The sequence below is a fragment of the Fundulus heteroclitus genome, chromosome 14 (genome assembly GCF_011125445.2).
Source record: "Fundulus heteroclitus isolate FHET01 chromosome 14, MU-UCD_Fhet_4.1, whole genome shotgun sequence".
NCBI classification, from domain to species: Eukaryota; Metazoa; Chordata; class Actinopteri; order Cyprinodontiformes; family Fundulidae; genus Fundulus; species Fundulus heteroclitus.
The window spans coordinates 34,554,393-34,580,826 of record NC_046374.1 but is presented as its reverse complement, the minus strand read 5'-3'; the positions used below and the strand labels follow the sequence as shown (position 1 = coordinate 34,580,826).

Below are 26,434 nucleotides of genomic sequence, written 5' to 3'. Positions count from 1 at the left end.
CAAATTGAGCGTATTTGCGAGAATGATTGAACTATAGGCTAGGTGCGCATATACAGCACAATGCATAGAAGATAACTTTTTCTATACTATCTCAAAATAAAGCATAGAAGAAGACTTTTTCTTAATAAATACATTTTTCGTGTGAATATATTTTTATCTTTTTACTCAATTTACAGCTTTTTATTTTAAATTTTGACAAAGGAAATGTTTATTTACACGTCTTTATTGATTTTACATCCTCTATATTTCATCGAGGTGATCGCAATTCTTATTTTCGCCGCTAGATGGCAACACAGGCCGGACTTGAACTAAAGTTACTAAAGTTATTTCGTTTGTGGGTTTCTCAAACGGATGTGGTTCACTCAGACCGTCAAAATAAAATACAGACATCCACGTTTTCTCCTTAAAACGGATGGACTCAAACAATCTGTGTGTTTTTTTTTTTTTTAATATTACTGGTGAACGCTATTTTATTATTAAACAGTCAAGTCTAACTCGGCTAATATGAGCGCATGCGTAAAACGCTTAGTGGCTTTTGTTTTGGAAACCCCTGCCCGGAAGTCGTCTCCTCATTTCCTGGCGTTGACGGCAGCGAACAGTCTCCCAGTCAAAACAATGCAGTGGAGCAGCTGCGTGTAGCTCTAGCTGTAAACAGCAAATATTTAAAAACCTCCCCACGGCCGTCGCGGCGCTCCGAGTCCACCAGCCTGCAGCGGCGTCCCGGCGGGCTTCCGCTGCGTCGTTCCCGGGGCTTATTTGTCCCCCACAGCGGCCCTTTTGTTTGGCTGGAAATGGAGACAGCTAGTGGCTGGACGTCAGGGACGGACAGGAGCGGCTGAGCGGTGAAGGAAACCCGGAGTTTGCGTCCAGCTGTCGTCGATAAACGCGGTAAAAAAAAAAAAAAAGCCTCTGGGCCGGTGACATGGTGGAGTAGGCGTCGTCTGCGCCGAAGCTGTCCGCGTCCTTCGGCTTCTCTCTGTGTGTCTCTCTCCGCGGGGAGGATCGCCATGGCCCCGGGCTCTCTGGTGGCGGCCTGCCGCAGCCTGGCCCTCTCTACGTGGCTGCTCTCCTTCTGCTTCGTCCACCTGCTGTGCCTGGACTTCACCGTGGCCGAGCGGGAGGAGTGGTTCACCGCCTTCGTCAACATCACCTACATGGACCCGGCCACCTCGGAGCTGCGCACCGAGAAGACGGAGTGCGGCCGCTACGGGGAGCAGTCGTCCAAGCGGGAGGCCAGGGGGACGGTGGTGCTGCCCGCCGCGCCGCTGGACCGCCAGGCCTGCGACCCCCACACCCGCTTCGCGGTCCCCCCGCAGGCCGCGGCCGGCTGGGTGGCGCTGATAGCCGGGGGGAACTGCACCTACAAGGACAAGTTCCGCCACGCCGTGGCCCACAACGCCTCGGCGGTGGTGGTCTTCAACGTGGGCTCGGCCAACCCCAACGACACCATCACCATGCCCTACCCAGGTAGGACGCCCCGGGGGCTTCGCTTCGGAACCAGGGGGGTTCTGTTGGCACGCGGCACCTGTTTCTCCCAGGGGCACTTGCGGCGATAAGAACGATTTCGGTTACAAAAAAAAAAAGCCGTTAAACGACCGTTACAAGACCGTTAAAAACAGTTTTAAGAGCTTTTTTTTAATTTTTTATTTATATTTTATACATGAAAAGCCGTAAGTTAAAATGTGCTCAATTAAAAAATAAATACGTTGCCAGGAAACGTTTAACAGGTTATTGCTTTTTCATTATTATTATTTTTATTTTTTTATTTTTGCCTTTTTAAGGTTCAAATCGAGGGCAAATGACCTGCAACAAACCCATATTTACCGGAACGGCAGCGGTAATTACTGCAGGAAATATGTTCACCATCATCAACACTGACAGGGGATGTTGTTCCTGTTTCCATTTCTGTTCTCTGTTTATTAATTTTAATATTAAAGGCAAGGCAAGGCCAATTCATTTGTGTAGCACATTTCTGTACAAAAAACAACGCAAAGGGCTTTACATGATTAAAATATAGGAAAATAAAAACAGAATAAAAGCAAGTTGGAATAAAATGTAGAAACATGGGGAAATACAAACTAAAAGCAAATATTAAAAACAGTTGGACTACAACCTTGAACTAATGATGTTTCAGTAAAACAGTTTAACTAAAACAGTCGAACGCAATCCTAAACAAATGTGTTTTTAATGTTGATTTTAAAAAACTCAGGCTTTCCGCACTTTTACAGTTTTCTGGAAGTTTGTTCCAGATCAGTGGAGCATAGGAACTAAATGCTGCTTCTCCTTGTCTGGTTCTGGTTCTGGTTCTGCAGAGCAGGCTGGAGCCAGAATATCTGAGTGGTCTGGATGGTTGATACACTGATAACAAGTCTGTGATGGATTTAGGTGCTAAGCCATTCAGGGATTTATAGACTAACAGGAGTATTTTAAAGTCTATTCTCTGAGATACAGGGACCCAGTGGAAGGACTTTAGAACTGGGGTGATGTGCTCTACTTTCTTAGTCTTAGTGAGGACGCGGGCAGCAGCGTTCTGGATTAGCTGCAGCTCTCTGATCCACTTTTTAGGCAGACCCGTGAAAACACCGTTGCAGTGATCAGTTCGACTAAAGTTGTATAGCCACGTAATATGCTTTAAAAATGACCAAAAACTGTTTGATCAGGATAAAATAAGGTTATATACACCAAGCCTCCATCTTGATAGTGTATTGATGGTCCTTTTTGTGGATAAATAGCCCGTCATGTGGCACGGTTAGTAGATATAAACAGATGTGGCGCCACCTAGTGACAGTATCACAGAACTATCATAATGCCGGTTTGCTTAATTAATACATCTTTATTTAATTATTAATTAAATAATGCCGGACTGAGCCTGACCCTCTCCAATGCCTCGCAGTAAAGTAGCAGCTCAGTGTGATCAAAGACAAACCGTCATTAATTAAATAAACCAGTCTACAGCAACTTTAAGAGCCTCATATCAGAACATTTACTCACGTCAGTCAACTCTGCGTCACATCTGAGCCATCGGCAGGTTTAACATCTGCTTCAGTGAACAGCAACGTTTAGACTGGATTCCCAGAGACAATCCAGGCTTTTCCCTCTTATGTTTTCTTTTGTGTTTTGTTTTTCCACTGGGTCTTGGATCTTTCTTCATTGTTTCGCTGGCAGATGCTAATAACCATACGCAGTGTTGTACGTCCTCTGTTATTGTTATAAATAAACAGGAAAGGCTTTATTTACTAACAAATTAAGTAAAAACAAAGCACAAAACACCAAAATAACAACTAATGCGCCAGCAGGACGTGATAATCTTTCATAAAAAACTTTGGATCCAACTAGAGTGTGAGCTACTGACGTGTACATTTAATAAAAAAAATAGTCAAATAACGCGGTTACGCACCTTTTAAGACCGGTAATTTAGTTACTTGTACCGTGGCACAAATGATCTTGGGTCCAAATCCCAGGCCTGGTTCTTTCTGTGTGCGGTTTGCATGTTCTCCCTGTGCATACATGGGTTCTCTCCGGGTACTCCTGCAGCCCAAAACCATGATTCAGGTTCATTGGTCCCTCTAAATTGCCCTTGGATGTGAGTGTGTGCGTGGATGTTTGTCCGTTGTGCCTCTGCGTTGCCCTCTGATGGACCGGTGACCAGAATTAGAGACCAGAGATACGTTGCTCTAATACCATGAAGTAGAGTGGAAACTGAGAGCCAGGCCTTCTCGTACAACATCAGTGTCTGACCTCACTAATGGGCCTCTGGAATAATGGTCAGAACTTCACATAAACACCCCAGAACCTCGTGGACCGCCTTCTCTGAGAAGTTGAAGCTGTAATTGCAGCTAAGTTGAACCCTGTGGATTAGGGATGAAGTTCATACAGCATATGTGCATAAATATGTGATCAGATCAATGCAGTCATAGCTTTACCGTGAAATGGCTTTGGTTCCTGGACCGAGAAATACGATGAGTAAATCAAATTTAAATTAAAGTTGTAGATTAACTTACATCTTCTTTTTTTCTTTTTTTTTGTTTAGCCTCAATTCAAGGTACTTTACAAAGTCGAATTCAATCAAATCCTCCAAACGGATTAAACAACAATAAAATAATGAGTAGATCCAGGCGGTTCAGGAGCCATTGACCGGTTCTAAACAAGTTGTAGGTGTGAAAACTGAGCTGTCGAGGTGAAAACAGGCCGGGCAGTCCGTGCGTCACATAGAGGGAATTAAATTAGGTTTCACACGTTCTCATTCAAACCCGGCCATGAACTCAGTTTATAACGTTATGATCCGAAGCAGCCCGGCTGACCGCTTTGGGCCTTCGGGGTTGCAGCAATTCCTCCTCCTGAGCAAGCACGTGGGGACGGTGGGGAGGAACCTCCGGTGAGACGCTGCTCAGATAATCTAATCAGGAAGATAAAACCAGAACAAATGTAAAGACTTTCTACGTTAAGGATGCGATTTATTTCTCGTTTGTGATGCAGTCCGAACCCTGAGCTGCTAGCCTAGCCTCACATGTCAGATCAGTTAACATTCGATTTTTTTAAAGGTTCAGCAGCGAGCCGCGGCTCCACCTTTTTAAAGCAAAATTATCAACATTAAGTGATTTTCTCCGTGTCTTCCATCAGGAATTGTCCGGATTTCAGCCTGAAACGTGGCATAAACGCTGTTTTATCTGCGATCGCAGCGGCTGCAGACTCGCTGCTCTACCCAAACCTGCTGATTTTTTTCACCGTTTCTGCTCGTTCACTGTCTTATCGTCACACCGACAGCGTTAAAGTCTCGTTCCTCTGTTCGTCAAAAGGGGGAACGCTGCCACCAGATCAGCCCCGTTGGTCCAGAGCTTCAGCGATGTCTGCCACAGATAGTCGAGTCGGTGCAGGAACCTCAAAGTTGTTGCTGCAGTTTTTATTAGTTTTACTCTACAAACCATCCTCACTTCCTGCTTATTTCCTTTTTAATTATTTTTCTTAGTAGCAGAATTCATTGCCAGCTATAGGACCAAATATCCTTTTTTTAAACACCTTTTCAGCACTTTTTATGGTTAACTTGAACAATATTAGAGTATAGTCCATAATATTGGGTAAATATTGCGATGACAATGCCAGTAGCGGTTTATTTCTTTCTTTATTTTATCTTCCTCTCTTTTTCCAGCCGTGCCTCCGTCTCTCTGGGGCCTTTAGCGCTGTGGCCGCCATCTTTAATGTCCGCCGTGATCGTCTGCTGCCCTGAGACTCCGTCCAGCTGGCCAAATGTTACCGTAGCATGAAAATGGAGCGTTATTACACCAGTGAAATACTAGCAAACAGTTTCAGCACCGTGATATAACGACTGAACACTTATGACGATATATTCAGCATATTATTTCCAGTTTAGCAAAATAAAAGCATCTGGAGTTTGATAGGCTGTAACTTTTAAGCTTCACGAATGCAGAAAAATACCATTTTTGCCCTTTTGGTCATACGTACAACTTTATTTACAAACATTACTATTTAACGCAGGCAGAGCGATCTCTAGGCGCTGATTCAGCTGTTAATCGTTTCTGTCTTCATATTGTTCACTGAAATGATCAGTTTTAGAGCTTCATGATATTAAGACCATGGATTTTAAACAAATATGTATTTATAACACGATCGTTTAGCTTTTCGTTTAACCAAAAAAAGCCACTGCTGGTCAAAAAGTAACATTGATTTTTGTTTAAATTGCAGCTAGGTTATTGTTACTTGTGCCATTTGTTTGTTATTTCCGTCTTTAGTCAAAGGTTGAAGCAGAAACATTTAGTTTCCACAGCCTTCGTTCAGCCAGCTGACTGGCAGGGCACAGCAGCGTGTGTCCTTAGACCCTCAGCCGCAGATCCAAACGTTTCTTAGTGATAACAGCTGTTGGTCCTTTGGCGATTCCTGCAGGCCTCCCTGCTCTCTGATCACCAGGAATCCAGGAAGTAGATGGAAAAACACTTTTCCTGCGTTGCCCTTTTAAATCTGACGCTTTCAGCCTCTGGGAATCTGGAGAAAAGCTCCCAGGAGAAACGTCCGCAGGCCGCTCCACTCAGCAAGAGTCTTCAGGTCTCTGCGGCTGTTTCTATTCTCAGGTACTCAACACGCCTGGTTTGTATTCAAGTCTCATCCCTGGTGTTTTCCTAAAATAAAGCTTTTATGCTGTTTCTCATAACTTTTATCGCTCCGTGGTCAGATCTAAGTAGGTATACCTGCTGCAAGGCTTAAGATGAGGAAGGCGAAACACCTGATTGGTTGAACACCATGAGCGTTGACACTGACTAAATCTGGACCGTTTAGACCAGGGGTGTCAAACTCGTACTGGGCCACTTTAGCATCGTGAAGACACTTTTGATTTCATAATTTCGTTCTAGTTTACATGATAATGTAAAGAACGTCACAGTAACATAAAAGTCGCACCATTAGGCCCATTTGAACAGTTTATCTGCAAAAAAAGTTGATATTGGGGCGAGTTTCACTTTAAACTCATCATTCTGCATCACTTTTTCCTCTTTCTCGACATTTCTAGGTTTTAATGTGTTGTGTGAAAACTGATATCTAGTGGCAGGATGCTGTTACTATACAGTTTTAAAAAAATAATCAACATTCGCTACAAGAGGCGCAGTTTTAGCCACTTTATACAATTTAAACGGACCTCTGCTTTGACATTCATCTTCATTATGATGGTGTGTCTTAAAGGTGATTTGGTAGTATTATTTATAGTATTATAGCTGGGGGGGGGGGGGTGTACTGCTACATGGATGCTGGGACGTCATGAAGCGTAGAGCTGTGAATCTGTGAAAACAGAGACTGAACTTTAATTCCACTGTTTGTTTGTTTGTTTGTTTTTTTATTCTTGAGGAACTCCAGCAGCTGTACCGTGGCCAGACACAATTGTTAAATTTAATTATTCTTTTCCAAATATACTCCCCAGTCCACTGTGAGACAGGTTAATCATCTATGGAATTTATTATCCGATTTATGATGCCTAATTTAAACGTAGGTTTGCTCAGTACCAAATAAAAGACTGAAACCAACCAAACTTGAGCCATTGGATGTCATCTGAATGAATTAAATCTGTGTTTAACCTCCACTCAGTGGGGGAAAGTCAGTAGGAGTTTGACAGTGACCTGCCAGGAATCAGGCATTTCTTATAAAGTGCTATCTGCTGCAGAAACTAAAGGAGGGGCCACTCATTACTGTTATTAATTTTAATACAGTAGGCCTGCTTAGAGCAAAAAAAAAAAAACCCATTTAGCTAGCTAACCGTGGCATTAGTCTGGCTTATTAATTATCTATTGGGTAACTGGACTCAAAATGTTTATAAAAGTAAAATTCTCAAGTGATAATATTCTGCACATTAAGGATGTATAAACCTTTCTAATTAATTCAGCATGCCTTTATGCCATATTCTGCTTTAGTCGTCCTTTACTATGTCTGTTTTAGCGAGATGTTTTCATGACAGCCTGTAGTTCTAGCTGAGATGGACTTTAAATTGATATCGGTACCCTTTTAGTATCCTTAGCAGTAAAGGATGTTTTTAGGTAATTGTCACAAGTTCGGATGCACAGATTTGAGCCGATAACCAACATTTATGTTGCTGTCGTGGCCGATAATCGATATTTATGTCGCTTCGTGGCCGATAATCGATATTTATGTCGCGTCGTGGCCGATAACCGATATTTATGTCGCTTCGTGGCCGATAACCGATATTTATGTCACGTCGTGGCCGATAATCGACATTTATGTCACGTCGTGGCCGATAACCAATATTTATGTCACGTCGTGGCCGATAATCAATATTTATGTCGCGTCGTGGCCGATAACCGACATTTATGTCACGTCGTGGCCGATAACCGATATTTATGTCACTGTCGTCGCCGATAACCGATATTTATGTCACTGTCGTGGGTGATAACCGATATTTATGTCACTGTCGTCGCCGATAACCGATATTTATGTCACTGTCGTGGGTGATAACCGATATTTATATCGCTGTCGTGGGTGATAACCGATATTTATATCGCTGTCGTGGCCGATAACCGATATTTATGTCGCTGTCGTGGCCGATAACCGATATTTATGTCACTGTTGTCGCCGATAACCGACATTTATGTCACGTCGTGGCCGATAACCGATATTTATGTCACTGTCGTCGCCGATAACCGATATTTATGTCACTGTCGTGGGTGATAACCGATATTTATATCGCTGTCGTGGGTGATAACCGATATTTATATCGCTGTCGTGGGCGATAACCGATATTTATGTCGCTGTCGTGGGCGATAACCGATATTTATGTCGCTGTCGTGGGTGATAACCGATATATGCGTCTTACACGTTTCTCTACCTTTTTGGCAGAATGCAAAAAGTACAAAATTGCTGCCATTGCTTCTCTGCCTCATTAACATCAGTGGTTCTCCTGCTGCGGTTCTCTGATCACACACAGCTGCATGTTAAAGTGTTTATGTGTAACCAAACTGATTATTATGTTTAAATATTTAGAGAAGGAACCAGAGGATGGCGTCTGATCAGCTGTTTGCTCTCTGACTCTGCTGGCCGGTTGTCGCCGCTTCAGACCAGCTCAAGGAAAAAAGATTTAATCAGATCTGCTTCCCCGGTGACTGGAAACTGAGCGTTTTCTTTCTCTGCCTGTTTTTACACAAACTAATTTCTTGCTGTAAATAGTTTGTCAATATTTAGAAAACCCTTTGTTGAAGCTTTCAGGGGTTTCCGAAAAATCGTGTTTGCTCAGCGCTTCCAGTACGTGACGCATCTTTGCTCACGCATGATTTATAATTCTTGTAGGTTAGAAGAAAAACTCTATGATTAAGCAACTTTTTTCTTTCCTTCTTTTTAAAATATTTCCTAATTTGGTTTAAAAAACACGCTGAGTCGGCTTCAGAGAATCAGTGAATTAGTCACATCCATCCAAGCGATGGATTGTTGCGCTCATTTCAGCATTTCTAAAAGCTTAAACCTGTAACTTAAATTTAGGTCTTTATTGTTGGTGCAGTTTGCAGTAATCAGGATGTTTTATTTAATTTTATAAAAGCAGGATTGCTCTCAGGGTTGTTATAGTTGCCGCTGCGGAGACCAGAAGCTGCTACCTGCAGGCCCTGACCTCTGACCTCTCCCAGCAGGCAGTGTTTACACAGCTGGTCCCTCGCTGGCATCAGGTCGGCGCGCCATGAATGTCCGGCTCTGTTCTCTGCAGACGCTCCCCATCAGCCTGGCCGCCCGTCTCTCCGGTGTCGAGGCAGAGATCTGTGGTTTATGAGGCGCGGCGGGCAGACCCCAACCCCCCCCCCCCCCCCCCCCCCCCCACCGCACCGCACGACTTTCATAGTCGCTCATGGCTTATAACGATTTAGTCAAGCTGCGGCTTCTCAAAGTTGAAATTCTACTTCAGTGACTAATTTATAGTTTAAACTAGGGCTGAACAATTAATCGCATTTTCAATATAATCGCAATTTTAAAAAACGCAATTTCCAAATCGCATAGTCTGCAATTTTTGGCTCTGTAACAATTAGGGAATCAGAACGCATCCATTAGGTGTTGGTAAAATGTTTAAAGTGGGTTTGCCTCCACATGGAAGGGAAGACAGTTGCAGCAGTGAGATAATCTAATTTTATTACTTGTTTTAGAGTTTGTATAATCATACATAGCATTAAGTAGAGGTCAATCAGTTTAATACATAGACTTGCTTGTTGGTTGCACTTTATGTTCAACAAGGATTGACGTCCAAATCAACTAAAAGCTGTTCTCTTGAATAATATTCTGATTAATAGAAACATTAAAAGTTCTTGTTTTAAATAGTCCTTGTTTACAAACGTCTTTATTTAGATGCCATTTTTGTTTCTTGTGGTTAACGCAGAGAAAAGTCAAAATTGCAATTTTAGTTGAAATATATTGTAGGCAGAACGCAATCATTTCTGCTCTGAGTTTAGATGCTGCGGGTCTTTTAGCAACTAATTTGCACAGCAAGGAAACAAAATAATTTGTTGTTTGTATATGTTTAAAAAGACATGATAAATTAAACTGGGGGAAAAAATCGCATTAAATCGCAATATTAAGAAAAAAATCGCAATTAGATTATTTTCCAAAATCGTTCAGCCCTAGTTTAAATGGTTTATTCCAGATTTTCTCCAGCCATCACAGAGTTGAAATTATTCACACAGGCTCATATAAATTCATACAGGCTCTCTATTTGGAGAAATGCCGCGCAGGGCGTTTTTGTAGCAATTAACAAGCTGGTAGCGTAATTCTGGCCTGAAGCTTCCCAGTCCGCACCTTCTAGTTAGGATCAACTTAGATCCTAACTAGCCTCGTGAGACCATCCTGATCTCGCGAGCTTTCAAGGTTTCACTCGCAGATCAGTCTGGCTACTCTCCGTTAAAGAAAATTTGGAGCCGTTCACCAAACGAACGTCCAATCAGCGTTGGCTTTGAGGCGGGTTGAGGTGTGACGCAACGAGAAGCGCGACAGTTCAGTCTAAAGAACATGGCGGCTTCAGCCGATGAAACTAGCGTTAGCTTGGCTATCGAGCAAGTTTTATCGGAATTACAGAATATTTCTTTGCTGAGCTAACGAGCCTTTACCTGCAGCAGCAAGAGTAGCTTGGCTTGTGGTTGTGTTTTCGTCGTCGCTCACGACGAAGCATGTTGACGAGTACGTCATATGCTTCGTTGATCTGATTGGTTTATTTGGCCCGTCTATCACCAACATAGGCCAATCAGCTAACCAGTATTTTCGCCCCTTCCCAAAATTACTTCAACGGAAGGTTTCCAGATGGATATGCGAAGCAAATCTATCTGGCGGCGTCAGGTTAGACCCCCCCCCCCCTGAAATTTCTTATTCAATTAGCTGCCAGCCACCGTTTGATGGCGTTAGATGCGGGCGGTGCAGGTTGACTCTCCAAAGACACGATTCTGACGGGGCGCTTAGTTAAAGCTCTTGTTGACACATTCTGACTTTGTTTAATGAAATAAATTCAGTCAAGTAGCAACATTTAAACACCAATTAAATATCCAAGGATTTTATCCTGTTTCCCCTCCATAAGTACTGATATTTTGTTGAATACTGCAGTGACGGTAGGAGCTACATTCAGGATAGTTAGAGCTTGTTAATGAGTCTTTCTATTGATCGGTGATGTAGTCTTTCCTGTTTGTTTCCATCTTAATTCATATTATGCGGAATAATCTGGGTCATGGATCTTAATCTGCGGAGCCTGAGTCGTTAGATTATCTCATGTGTCTAAAGTCCATCAAAGCACGGTGGGGGCAGCATCATGCTGAGGGGCTGTGCTGCTGCCTGTCATCAATCAATCAATCAATCAATTAATCAATCAATCAATATTATTCATCAATATTTGTCCCAGCAGGACAGCGATCAGAAACACATCAGAACCAAGCGGCACTAAACGACTGGAGCAGCTTAACCAGAATTAGATCTACACACCGTCTTTAAAATCAGGTCCCTGCCAGGAGACCAGCCCGTCTAATATGGACGCTACTAATTACAGCAAGTGCTCAGATATCCAGAATACATTCTGTTGGTGGCTTCAGAAGGCGGGAAATCAAAGAAAACCCCCAATTAACTCAAAGCTGATCATACGTGAACAGAAAATGGTTTTAATAAGTCGTTCTCGGGTCTTTTGTGCGTTTGGACGCAGCGACTCCCTGTGACAAGAAATCACAGATTTTCACCATTGATCACAGCGTTCAGTTCCTCAGAAGTTGACCTAATCTTTAATGATGTTTATGTACTGAGTGGGAGAGGACGGAGGGCTGGTGGGTTTGACCACTCAGTGGGTGTGGACCCGGTCCGGTCCGTTCCGGTCGCTCTTAATCCACCTGAGAACAGACGGCGTGGAATTGGCTGCTTCATCGTCTCCACGGTTTATCCCACGCGTCACGTCAGAGCTGCTTCATGCCGTCTGAAGCTGGAATAGTGACATACCAGCGCACACGCAGAAGTGGCTGTGATTGGTCCAGGGAGGGCCACGCCCGCCCGTCTGTATGAGGAAGTGATGGTGCACCTGTGTCTCAGTTAACCGTTTCACATCTTCACAGGCATTCACTCATGTTACAGCTTTAGTTAATCTATTAAACCTTTGATTCAGCACTTATGTAAACTATGACTTTTTAATTTATTTGTAGTTATTTTCACAATTTAACCTCCCAGTTGTTGCCATTTGGATTTTATCTGTGAGCTCCGATGCTCAACGTCTCACAGTGGCGGCCGGTATCAAACCAAGATGGAGGAACACGTGGCTTAATGTACCGAACAGACAGCAGTAGCTAAACCAAGCAGCTGTATTGACGATGCATTAGGGTGGAAACAAGTAATCGGGATTAATCCATTATTGAATTAATCGTCAGCTAGTTTAGTAATCAAATCGTTAACTGGAGTCTACCGACTCTAAAATGCGTCATTTGCTGAAAGAACAATCAACTCAGACCAGTAATTAAGCCACAACGACATAAGAAATTATACATTTTTCATTTATGATGAAAACCTTTCCATATCTGTAGATATTCTCCATCCAGAACTCCCCAAGTGACGTTTTTTTAGCTTCGCTTGGTTAAAGTTCTGTAAAAAATAAAAATAATCTCCTATTAAGCACCTTTTGTTGTCTGATTGTTAATCTATTAATAAAAAAAAACAGATTAATTAATTAGCAAATGCCCTTGTTCTGGTTTCTAGTGTTTTGCCAAAAACAGATATATTATAGAGGTTTGTAATTTACCAAGAGTTTCTCGTTTTAGATTCACTGACAAACTAAAAAAATAATCAACAGATTAATCAATCACTAAAATAATCGATATCTGCAGCCCTATACGGCACCTTGAGTTTTTATGTTTACAATAAGCACATCTGACCATTCATTGTTTTTCCAATATTGACAAAAATAATCTTAGATTGTTGCATTAAATGTTATTTCATCAGCCGAATCAGCAAATATTTAGTCAAATAAGACGTTTGTTAAATTATTACCAGCCCAGTCAGTCACTGAATTTGACAAATTTCTCAGTTTTTGCAGCTCAGCTACTTAAAACTCACCTTTTTCAGCCTATAAATGCAACAACTTCTGCGCTCCATAAGGCACTGGGAGTTTAATAAACCAAGAGATGTGATCACTTTATTTCTCCTTTTTTTAATTAATTTTTTTCATTTATTGACTTTAAGTTAGCAAAAATAGTTTGTGTGTTTTAGGGGTGCTTAGAAGTAAAGGTTGAGTCTCCCTAAGATCTGGAGCTTCATCACTAAACACATGATTGTTTCTCTGGGCTGGTCGTATCTGTGAGGAATGCAGCATTTCTGCCGCTGCTATCGAGGTGTAACGCGGTTCAGAAACCTCACCGCTAAAATGTTTTCTCCTCCTACAGTTTAAGGTTTTAGTTTTCTTGAGACACGGCAGGATGTGGGCATTAAACCTGCACGTGTCCATGCTCACCAGAAAGACGGTCGGCTATTTCACAGCAAAAAAGGAACTAAAAGTAAGTAAAATGTTCTTGAAATGTGTATTTTTCCTTTACTTGATCAGTTAAATTTGCCAATGGAATAAGATTTTTGCTCTTAAAATAAGAACAATTCATCTCCATCTTATTTCAAGTAGAGGATATCTAATTATCTTATTTTAGGGGTAAAAATACTCATCCCGTTGGCAAATAGTCTTATTTAGCTGCTCAAATAAAGGGGAAAAAAAGCAATTTCAAGAAAATATTACTTACTTTTAGTTCCTTTTTTTGCAGTGCTGTCCAGTTTGGGTTGTTGTTTTTAAATTCTTGTCCTGATAGCGTGAAACTGGGAGGTTTCGCTTCTTGACACAAACAGATAAAGGTTTTGTTACAGCGTGCTGCTTTCATATCTTACTGAAGGGAAATCCTCTGGGTTGTTTTTCTGGTGCCTAAATAGAAGCAGGTTTAGTTTAGACACAATCATTTGGATTACTGTATGTTTTGGACTATAAAGTGCACCTAAAATCCTTAAATCTTCTCATAAATTGATGGTGTGCCTTATATATGATTACCGTTGTGCTTACTGACTGATTTATATTTGGTACAATAAGCTCTATAAATTGTTAAAATGTATAAATATGACTTTGGTTAGCAACCAAGACTCTCCGCTCTATGGATATTCAAAGCATTACGGTACACTGTGTCACTAGCTAAGGACCCCTGAGCTGTCTACCAGACTGCCTGACTGTAATGTCTAAACTAAGAGTGCATTCATGTAAGGACGCGCTAGCAACAATAAACCAAGTAAGTTAATTCAATATAAAAGACAGAGAGCTGTAGACGTTAAGGAGTGATATTACACACTAGGGAAGAATATTTACTGCGCCTTATGGTCCAAACAATACGGTACAAAGTTTTAACATGTAGACGGGCAGAGAAGAAACGTCCATGAAGTTGATGTGATTTGATGTACGGTCTGTTTTTATTACCATAAAAAGGTCAGGAATCAAACAACCAGAACCACAGAGGTTAGAACAGGGCTGTCAGACTCATTTCTACACTGGGCCACTTTGGCATCATGAAATCATTAAAAGGGCCGGTTACACATTTAATTTAATTTACCTTTAAAAATATAAAACAATGCACAGTTACATAAAAGTACCACTTTAGGTCCAGTTTATACAGTTTATCTGCATAAAAGTTGATATTGGGGGGAGTTACAGTTTAAACTCATCATTCTGCATCACTTCTTCTCTTTTTGGACATTTCTGGGTTTTAATGTGTTTTAGGGAAAGTAATATATAACGACAGGATGCTGTTAATACACAGTAAAAAAAAAAATCAACATTTGCTACAGGAGGCCCAGTTTTAGCCACTTTATACACTTTAAAAGGATTTATGCCTCTACTTTATGCCATGATATGCCTTTCTTGGCTCTGAAGGGCCGGATAAATGGCCTTGGTGGGCCAGATTCGGCCCGCGGGCCTTGAGTTTGACACATGTGGGTTAGAAGATGAAGCAAACTGAGCAGAACCAGTAAAGAACCGGGACCCGGAGTGTAGAAACCTGATTGGTGCATCCCTGATATGAACACCATGGAGAGCTGCAGCCATTAATCTTAGTGTTAAATTATGTTTTTATTCTCAGAAAGTTTACTTAACCTCAGCCTCATAAAGAGGCTTTAATGAAAACTGGAGACGTTCCGATCGGACTTTTAGCGACCAACATCTCCGGCTGCTTTTCTTTCAGGCCGGAGCGGCTAATGATAAAGATTTTTTCCCCCGAGGATTACCCAAACAAACTGCTTTGTTAAAATACTTTTTTTTTATTTGTTCCAGCAATTAAATGGAAGAAACTCTGACCACCAAAGGAAAAACAAAACAAAAGCGTGGCACATTTGTTGGAAGAACTAGTAGTTTTGAATCCAACAGCAAATGAAGGGATTACAAGATTATATAATTTATGCATCAGAGCGTAAATCTCTGACCTCCACCGGACCTTTTCCTCAGCTCAGTGCAAAAGTCATCAGCTGATATATTGTTGTTTGAGTTCTGATGGGTTCCCTTAGACAGAAAACCTTCTGGATGACTGATTACATCGTCTTTGTGAAGAGCCTTGACAGGATGTGTTGTGAATTGGCGTTATATAAATAAAAGGGAACTGAATTTAATAAGCACTGGAAAATAAGACTCAGACCCAGAGCCGATTCGGGGAAACGGTCCAATTCCCATCTCTATTGGATCACTGCTAAAATGAAGCAGATTTAGAAAACTCAATCAAAGTTGTTCATTATAAAGCTGTTGTATCTCATTACTGCGTGGGCAGGAGCGTGTTTATCTGATTTGTTGTTTAAAATGATGAAAGATGTGTAAAGAAAAAGGACAGAACTTATTCTTAAAGTCTACTGTAAGGTTAAATAAACCGTTATTAGGGCTTAACGATTTTGGAAAATAATCTAATTACGACTTTTTTTCTTAATATTGCGATTTAATGCGATTTTTTTTTTTTTCCAATTTAATTTATCATGTCTTTTTAAACATATACAAACAACAAATCAATTTGTTTCCTCGCTGTGCAGATTAGTTGCTAAAAGACCCGCAGCATCTAAACTCAGAGCAGAAATGATTGCGTTCTGCCTACAATATATTTCAACCAAAATTGCAATTTTGACTTTTCTCTGCGTTAACCACAAGCAACAAAAATGGCTTCTAAATAAAGATGTTTGTAAACAAGGACTATTTAAAACAAGATTTTTAATGTTTCTATTAATCAGAATATTATTCAAGAGAACAGCTTTTAGTTGATTTGGACATTGGTCCTTGTTGAAGATAAAGTGCAACCAACAAACCAGTCTATGTATTAAACTGATTGACCTGTACTTAATGCTATGTATGATTTATATAAACTCTAAAACAAGAAATAAAATTAGATTATCTCACTGCTGTAACTGTCTTCCCTTCCATGTGGAGGCAAACCCACTTTAAACATTTTAACAACACCTAATGGACGTGTCTAATTCCCTAATTGTTACATAGCCAAAAATTGCAGACTCTGCGATTTGGAAATTGCGTTTTTTTAAATCGCGATTAATTAAAAAATGCAAATAATTGTTCAGCCCCAGTTATTATCAGACCTCAGTTGTACCACAAGTAGTTTAAGGATTTTACCGAATCAGGTTTTTCTGTTTTTATTCGGTTAAAATAAGAAACCTTCCTTGGGGGTTTTGTACAAATCAGCAGTTCCTCAACAGAGAAGCATCTAAAGCGCTAACTTCTGCAAACGTGGAGTTAAAAACTGAAGCTGAAAAACTTGTGATTGGATTTTTGCGGCCACAGCAGACGGCCTCAGAGTCGGCCTTTAAATTGGGACCGGTTCAAAAGTTTGGGTTTATATAACTGCTGCGAGGGACCTCGCGGTCATACGGGAGCAATATCGATCCCAGGGGAGTATTTTTAGGTCGGCACCGATCAATGTTTGTGTTATTTTGTTCAGTCAATGTGAGTTCAACGTTGGCCTCCAGGGAATTGATCCAGCTTGTGCTCTGCCAGTCCCCACATGGAGCAAACACCGCCGAGCAAACGACCAGCAGCCGCGTCTCAGCTTTCTCAATATTTGTTTTTCCTGAAAGGTTGACAGAGACGGGAGCTCGTAACGTAAAACCGTAACACAGTAGCCACCAAACTATCTGCTTCATACGTACAGGGTCCCCTGGAAAATGAGCCTCAGGCTTTTCATGGCCCCCTTTACAAACCCACAAACCATAATACAAAATATGCCAGGAAAAATCCACTTTACAGATGCTTTTCTTACTTTTAGTCACTGCCATTACATTTGTTTAGCATGTTTAGCATTAGCTAGAATTGATAGCATCTGGGGCTTAACATCTGTCGTTAACATGCGCAGGTCATTGACCAAAATGTAAATGTCTTATATGTTTAGTTTTGAGCCGAAAGGCCAGATTCACACTAGTAGGTTGTTGCAAAAGAGAGAATGCATTTCAGTGCCCAGTCAGCCAAGAGCCTCAAAGCTCAGTTTTAAGTCCCCAGAGTCTGTCAACTCAATATGATTTATTAATACAAGTTATAATTTATGATAATGAATTAGTCCATAAAAGGCAGTTTGAAGTCTTCAGCTGATCCAAAATGCTGCAGCAAGAGTTCTGATGAAAATCAACAAGAGGGATCATATTTCTCCAATTTTAGCTTCCCTTCATTGGCTTCCTGTTAAATCAAGAATAGAATTTAAAATTCTTCTTCTAACGTGTAAAGGCCTTAATAATCAAACTCCATCATATATCAGAGCTCTGATTACCCCGTATGTTCCTAACAGAGCACTTCGCTCTCAGACTGCAGGTCTGCTGGTGGTTCCTAGAGTCTCTAAAAGTAGAATGGGAGGCAGATCCTTTAGCTATCAGGCTCCTCTCCTGTGGAACCAACTCCCAGTTTTGGTCCGTGAGGCAGACACCCTGTCTACTTTTAAGACTAATCTTAAAACTTTCCTTTTTAACAAAGCTTATAGTTAGAGTGGCTCATGTTACCCTGAGCTACCTCTGTAGTTATGCTGCTATAGGCTTAGGCTGCTGGAGGACATCAGGGCCTATTTTTCTCACTCTACTGAGTTCTCCTACTGCTCTACAATCTGCATTGTTTGTTGTTAGTTCGACCTTTAACTTTTTGTTCTGTCATTTTTTTTTCTCCATAGTAGGTACACCTGGTCTGGCGTTCTGTTAGCTGTGACATCATCCAGAGAAGGCAGATCATCCACTATTACCATCTGACATAGAAAGTACTCCTGGGTCAATGTGAGCTTCTGTGCTTTCTGTGTCTCTGCTCTGTCTTCTCTAAGCCCCAGTGGGTCGAGGCAGATGAGCGTTCATTCTGGTTCTGGTTCTTCTAGAGGTTTTCCTCACTGTTAAAGGGGGGTTTTCCTTTCCACTGTCGCTTCATGCATGCTCAGTATGAGGGATTGCTGCAAAGCCATCAACAATGCAGACAACTGTCCACTGTGGCTCTACGCTCTTTCAGGAGGAGTGAATGCTGCTTGGAGAGACTTGATGCAACCCGCTGGGTTTCCTTAGACTTTTATTTTTGCATGATTTTTGAAAAGCACTGTTTTAGCCGACCTGGTGATTAATCTGTTGGGAATCTATAGCGGAATTTACAGCTGTGCAGACAAAACGACGTGCTTTACAGGAAAATGGCCAATTTCTTAAGTGCCACCTGCTCAGAAAACAAAGACATCAGAGGAGCACAGCATGGAGCAACGACGACGGACCTGGAAGGTGTTTGTGTTCAGATTTTCAGGCTAAGTCCACGGTTGTCTCAAAACGTCCCACACCAGCTTTAACAACAGTTCATAGACCCAGTTTTGAAGGTTCGACTGGCACACTAAAAAAAAAAGAAGTGTCTAACAGTCAGCCCTGAGGTGCTCCATAACTTTAAAGAGAAAGAATTTGAAATTATCTTCACACTCCATAGAGAGTTATCAGTCTATACTTGACGCACTTGTTGATCGCTTTAGTTAAGTCTTTTATTCAAGTGAACACTGAAAGCACAGAGAAGAGATAAATGTTAATACTAGGAGTAGATCATGTAAAAAAAAAAAAAAAAAAGCATAATGATAAAGTAGAAATAATGATTGGCTTTTATGCTGTTGTTTAATGACCTATTTTAAGATTAAGAACAAAACTAAACCCTTTATTCAAGCAACATTTTAACAAAACTGCAAGGTTAAAAAAAAGAGATAAAAGGTGATCTCTGAACTCTGTGAAGGGGGCGGAGCTTGGAGACGTTCCTGTGTCTGTGATTGGCTGGCTGGATGTAATGGCTAGTATTAACCTACATTATAGGCTAGAATGTAAAAGAAAGAAAAACTGTTCTTCTATTGTTATTGTCCCCTTTTGTACCACACGTCTGTCAATCAATATATATTGTTATTGAATTATCGTCCGTTCCTAGTTGATTATATCAAAATATTCACTCTAACAGCGTACAGCAGTATAATCTAGAAACCTTTAACTCTCCTGACTTGAATTTCCCTGCTTAGGGAAATGTCTTCCACCTCATTTGGTTTAAATTATTGCTAAAAATGTACATAAACTCCAGGGTGAGCATCCCTTCAGTGTTGCCTGTTTCTAATTACAGGTTTCCCTCAAACTATCTGTCTGCAGGTGCCCATTTGCTTCACACTCGTTAAGACTTGGTTGCACATTCCTGTGTGCAAACCTTCATGCTGTCGTTGCGTTCCCTGTTGATCATTTGCTTTAGCAGCTGTTTAACTGTGGAGACAAACCTCCCTCTGGGGGCATTCCCCCCCCCCCCCCCCCCCACTATTTGGGGTTACATTAGGATGTGTTTTGTGCAGAGTCAGGCCCCAGTCACAAGGTAAACCTCAGATTTAAATCAGAAACGGCCGAGGCACGGCCAACAGATTGGATTTTCTGCTCAGACGTTCAGGACTGGAAGGCGTTGCGTTCATCAGCTGCAGAGACGAAGTCTGTTTTTAGCCGCAGAGCGAGCAGCTGCAGAGGGTTTTGACTTGGTGGGGGAGAATCGTTGCAACCCTGGCCTTTGTGCCAAATGCTTTGTCTGCAAGATTTATTTTTAAAACTTCCCCTTTTTTTAAGTTTAACTTCCCCTTTTGCTATTTAAAACTATTAATCTTAACAGTCTAAATGTCTATTCGTAGAGAATGGCTTCCTGAGGGTATTGCTAATGTGAACTTTGAAAGGTTTCAGAACTCCATCAAATGACAGCTTGTGAAATTGATAAATTAGGCCTTAAAATTCTGCAGGAATGCATGAAGATTTTCTCCCCTTAAAGATGTTTTTCTAACAGAAAAATCAGATGACTTTAAATATATGTCATGACTTAAATTGACTTTAGGGGCCTCGATCATAGGATCCAAAATGAAGAGCATTGGGCTGCGTTTACAGCCGTTGAAAGAGTTAAATTAATCATATGTGGTCAGTCTTAGTTATCGATATAATTTAATTTAAAATCAGGCCTGATCACGCTCTCTGTCTATTCCTGTGGAAAATGTTGGCTCTATCTGAGCTTGGCTTTCCTGGTCATCTGTAGACTTTAGTCTGCAGCTGCAGGTCTGCAAACGTTGCTGCTTTTGAGGTCAGATTAGAGTTCAGCACGTTGGCGTCTCTTTCTCAGTTACTGGCCGGATTTTTAAATCAAAGCTGAAAATGACATCACATCTACATCTGAGGACCTCAGGAGCTGCAGGATTCAGGACGAGGAGTAATTGAATGAGGAAAACCAGAAATGTTGCGGTAATAACCAGTAGGGGTGTAAATTACCAGGTTTATCACGATACGATGTTATATCGATTTGTTTGGATAACGATACGATGTTTGCCGATATATCGAAGTCCATTAAGATACAATACAATTTGTGATCGATAGGCTGCAACATTGATAATAACCCACAAGAACCTCAAACATGATTTGAGTATTTTATTTCTGAGGTATTACAGGTATCAAGCATTTAAATCAAAAACAACATTCTTCTAATTTTTAAATATTAATAATAATAAATCACCAGTTCTCTATAGTCTCGTTCAGGGGGGATTTAAACATAAAGGCGCATCTTAAAAATGACTATATGGAACGATATTTATTGCATCGATTTAATTGAATCATTAATCATCAAATTAACATATCAGTGTGGATCGATGTATTGTTACACCCCTACTAAACAACATTTTTGAGGGGCTTAATATATGCATATATAATATATATGTATTTGTTTTATGTTAAACCGGGGCTCCTTACGTATATATACTAAACCAGTTTTCCATACAGTTGTTTTTTATATTAAACTACAGCTTTATAGTTATATTTAACACTAGGCAAGGCAAATTTATTTATATAGCACAATTCTGTACACAGACAATACAAAGTGCTTTACATGATTAAAATACAGGAAAAAAAGCAAGTAGGAAAAAGCAGCTGGAAACAAAAATGCATTTGACTATTTAATTAGTGCAGTCGAATGCAGTCAAAACACAAAACACATTTGTTTAGGACTAAACCAGTTTTCCATACAGTTGTTTCTAATATTAAACTAGGGCTTTATAGTAATATTTAATACTAAACTAGTTTTCTATACAGTAGTTTTTTAATATTAAACTAAGGCTTTATACTTATATTTAATACTAAACTAGTTGTCCATACAGTTGTTTCTAATATTAAACTAGGGCTTTATAGTTATATTTAAAACTAAAGCAGTTTTCCATACGGTTGTTTTTTAATATTAAACTAGGGCTTTATAGTTATATTTAATACTAAATTAGTTTTCCATACAGTTGTTTTTAATATTAAACTAGGGCTTTATAGTTATATTTAAAACTAAAGCAGTTTTCCATACGGTTGTTTTTTAATATTAAACTAGGGCTTCATACAGTTATATTTAAAACTAAACCAGTTTTCCATACAGTTCTTTTTAATATTAAACCAGTTTTCCATACATTGTTTTTAATATTAAACCGGTTTTCTATAAAGTTGTTTTTATTATTAAACTAGGGCTTTATACAGTCATATTTAACACTAAACCAGTTTTCCATACATTGTTTTTAATATTAAACCGGTTTTCCATACATTGTTTTTAATATTAAACTGGTTTTCCATATCTGCAGCTCAGCTGCAGGCAGTCAGAGAGGATGTGCCGTAATACCTGCTGCAGGATTATAGAAATCCAGCGACTAGTCCTCAGAGAGACTTACATAATCTCTTGTCGAGGCTGAATCCTGACGGCGATCGGTCCGCTGGAGGGAAACCAGGCCAGTCCACGCATCTCCCACCACGTCGGCTCATAAAGAGTATTTTTAGTTGTGGTCATCATGGCGACATGGGGATGCGTCAGGCTCAAGCTGCTATTGGATCAGTAAACGGGTTTATGACCGCAATCTGTGTCAGGTTGAGGTGAAGTGAGAAAGTAATGGAAACGTTATTAGTTTAGTTTAGTTTATGTGTTCAGTTAAAAACCTCCAACAAAGACACATCGTGATATAAATGTAAACATTTAGACACAACAACACTGGGTGGAAATTAGCCTGGTGACCCGGATGGCCCACATTAAACACCTGAGCGTGACTCACTGTGTTTTTTTTTATTTTTTTATTCTAAATCCTCTTGTTATAAGAAGCTGGAGATCCAAAGTGAAAGAACCAATTAGAAACAGATCAGTTTAAAAAAACACATACGAGCGACGCTGCTGGCAGCTGACTGACAGGAAGTGGCTTGTCTCATGAGCTCACACCTTAGTGGCAGCGCCGTTTGGGTTTTCATCTCAAGGGCAATGCCGACCAAAACCCAGGTTGTCGGTTCGAAACCAGGTTTTTTATCCTGCCTTTGCAGTAGATGGTCGGCCTGGAGGCTCTGGGTCGGCCGATATGGAAAAATGAAGCTAAAGCTCAGTTTGTTCTTCAGAACCAGGCGTTCTGGGTTCATTAATGCTACATAATGCCTTTCATCTGTTGCTTTAGTCTTAACAGCGGCATCATTCAGACGGAGGCCTCGTCGCTGAGCTTAAACACCTTTTAAGATGCTTTACAAGCTTTAAAATTCAGATTCAGTGAGTTTTTGCTTTTGGTCCTCGATTAAATAATTTTATAATCCCTCATTTATGTCCCGCCCTCATATCAACACCTTTCCTCCTCGCTGACGTACAGGAAGTTATTTCCCAGGAAAAAAAAAAAAGCTTTAAAATATTCTGCTCCTCGCCAGCTGCCGCCTTTTAGAATCCAAACAAACTTGTTTTTAATTGTGCGTTTAAATAAATGAACATTGTTAATGCTTAACGGTCTGGAATAAGTATTTTGATTGAAGAGTTGGTATTCAGTGCACTTTTAGTTTGACATGTAATTGTTATGTGTGCGTTGTGTGTGTAATGTTTAAAGCTGTTTCCAGCTCAAGGGTCGTTTTCTGCTTCAATAACGTGAAAGAAAACAGCTTTGAGTTGAGAAAACCAGAGAAAAATCTCTGATTTGGACTTAAAAGACTAATAACTAAACATGTGGTAAGTCTCAGACCAAACGTAGATATGATGTTAGCATTAGAACAGATTTATTTAACCCCGTCTGTTGCTGAGGCGTGGATCAGGCGTCTGTCTGTCTGGGAGGAAATGTCAATTTCAAGATGGAGGAGCGTAGCTAGTAGTCCGTCCCCTCCACTCGTCTTTTTACTCGTTTTTTTTTAAAGCCTCGCCTGTTTAGAAAGGTCAGAGAAACTGTCTGCTTCATCGGGGGTAGTTGGGGAATTAAGACACGAAAAATAAAAAATGTGCAGCAAATCTGACTATCCAGTAGGGGTGAACAATTAATCGCATTTTCAGTATAATCGCAATTTTAAAAAACGCAATTTCCAAGTCGCAGAGGTCTGCAATTTTTGACTATGTAACAATTAGGGAATTAGACACGCCCTTTAGGTGTAAAATGTTTGAAGTGGGTTTGCCTCCACATGAAAGGGAAGACAGTTGCAGCAGTGAGAAAATCTAACTTTTTTACTTGTTTTAGAGTTTATATAATCATACATAGCATTAAAGGTATACTATGCAACCGGGGTTGATTTTCCAGCGAGGCTCCCCCCAGAGGGCGAAAGTAAAAGTGCACTGTCATAAAGATGCACAGCTGTTGCTGATGCAAGCCAGGCGCGGTTGTTTTGAGCTTAGCAGACAGGTGAACACAACGAAAAGTGGAAAAAACGGCAGTACAAACAATGACTAACACAGTGAAAGTATGAACATCAAGCTTCCCGCAGCGCTATCTTGGCGCGGAGGCCGCCTCGCCAGTTTTATTATTATTATTATTATTATTATTATTATTATTATTATTTTATTATATTATTATATATATATATTTTTTTATGTTGGCGAGAAGCTACCGTCGCCGCGGCCGCCGCCTCGCCGCAGTAGCGTCTCGCAGACATAAAAAAAGCAAAAAAAATAAAAATAAAATAATAATAATAATAAACTCGATATGCTTGCATGTTTATTTGACGTTAACACGCGGTTCTTTGTTGTTGCTTTCGCGCGTGCATATAGTGAATGGCAGGGCAAAAACACATGGAGTTCTCGCCATTAAGCAAGACTTCTGTGGGTGCGGGCCGAGGGCTCCTGCAATTGCTAGTGCGGTATTTCCCCCACAGACCCCCAGGGCGGCCGAGAAAACCTTTGTTCGACCTGAAATGACTCATTTAATCATCCAAAACGATATGGAACACATTAATTAACAGAAAAATGTTGCATAGTATGCCTTTAAGTACAGGTCAATCAGATTAATACATAGACTTGCTTGTTGGTTGGACTTTATGTTCAACAAGGATTAAATTATTCTTAAATTATTAAATTATTATTAATATTGCAATTTTTTTTTTTTTTTTTTTTATTTCGCAATTAAATTATTTTCCAAAATCGTTCAGCCCTACTATCCAGTTTATTTTTCAGTGTCCAGGAATCTGGGGATTATTTTAATTTGCCTGATTGTCGCCCAGTTTGCAGGATCGTCATTCAGGCTTAGGGCTGAACGAAAAAAAAAAAGTATATCGATAAAATAGAAATAGATGATAGATGATTGATTATCAATGATTATCAGCAAATTCAAAACATAGATTTTAAGTGCAGCCCTGGCCATTTTATGCTGTTGCTTAATGACTTATTTTTAGATACAGAAAACAAGCACTAAATTCAAACTTTTTACCAGAACTGCAAGTTTTTAAAAAAAAAAAAAAGAAAAAGAAAAAATAATGCGTGCTCTGGGTCTGCATTGATTGGTTGGGAGGATGTAATGACTGTAATATTAACCTACATGATAGGCTAGAATGTAAAAGAAAGGAAAAAACTGTTATTTTATTGAACTTCTTATTGACCCTTTTTTTTTTCTATCATCGATATACGTTTATTTATCGATGTATATCGTTATTGAATTATCGTGCTGAACGCTGCCAACATGGCCTTCGTCCTCCTGATTAATCTGCTGGAGCTTTATGACTGGTGGGAAACTACTTGGTGCAACATTAGGAATACGTTAAATCCATTTATGTTCAGCTGTAGTTCTCCTGCTGTGATGGACGCTTCTTCCTGGTTCTCCGGGTTGCAGGCTGAGAAGCAACCAGTCACACGGGGTCTTCTCGTCTCAGGTGCAGGGGCCGGTGAGGTGGTGGCCATCATGATCCCGGAGCCAAAGGGCCGGGAGGTGGTGGCGCTGCTGGAGCGCAACATCACGGTGACCATGACCATCACCATCGGGACCAGGAACCTGCAGAAGTACGTGAGCCGGACGTCGGTGGTGTTCGTGTCCATCTCCTTCATCGTGCTGATGATCATCTCGCTGGCCTGGCTCGTCTTCTACTACATCCAGAGGTTCAGATACGCCAACGCGCGGGACCGCAACCAGGTACCGGACCGCAGGCACCAGTGGGGCGACGCCTGAGCTATATTATCCACTGGAGTGCTAATCGCCGTCTGTTTGAACGAGTCGCTGTGAAGCCAGCAGCCGCCATATTGGTACTCCCTATTTCCCCCCAGTAACAAGGGAAGATGTGCGCTACAGCATCGAATAACGAGGATTTTCTCATGTTCAGGGGGGGCTTAAGACTTTTAAAATGTCAAATGCCATATACTTTTATGTTATGTTCTAAAAATATCAAGTACTGAGAAAATCATGTGCTGAAATATTTTGCATTTTATTCATTTAAATATATATGTTTAACATTTATAAATATATAAATAACAATATACAAAAACATATATTTACATATGTATATACATATATATACATATATACATATACACATACTTATATATACATATTTATATATTTAATATGAATAATATGTAAAATATTTCAGCAACTAATTTCCTAGTACTTAATAGTGTTAGTACATCCACTGACTGTAGAATTACCTGTGAAACGTTTTCACTCAGCCAGAAAACTGCTTGTTGTTGCAACCAAATCCTGTGGGATTCTGTGAGAGT

The 26,434-nt window shown here is 40.4% G+C and overlaps 1 protein-coding gene across 2 annotated transcripts in view; it reads left to right on the top strand.

The window, feature by feature from the left end:
• The first annotated feature begins 601 nt into the window (after positions 1–601).
• rnf150b (ring finger protein 150b) overlaps positions 602–26,434 on the top strand; it is a 37,520-nt gene continuing 11,687 nt past the window's right edge. For both annotated transcript variants that reach the window (XM_036146754.1, XM_036146753.1), the window contains exons 1-2: positions 602–1,467; positions 25,597–25,853. In XM_036146754.1, coding sequence (XP_036002647.1) covers positions 1,008–1,467; positions 25,597–25,853 — 717 coding nt within the window. In that variant the 5' untranslated portion in view covers positions 602–1,007. The remainder of the gene's footprint in view (positions 1,468–25,596; positions 25,854–26,434) is intronic.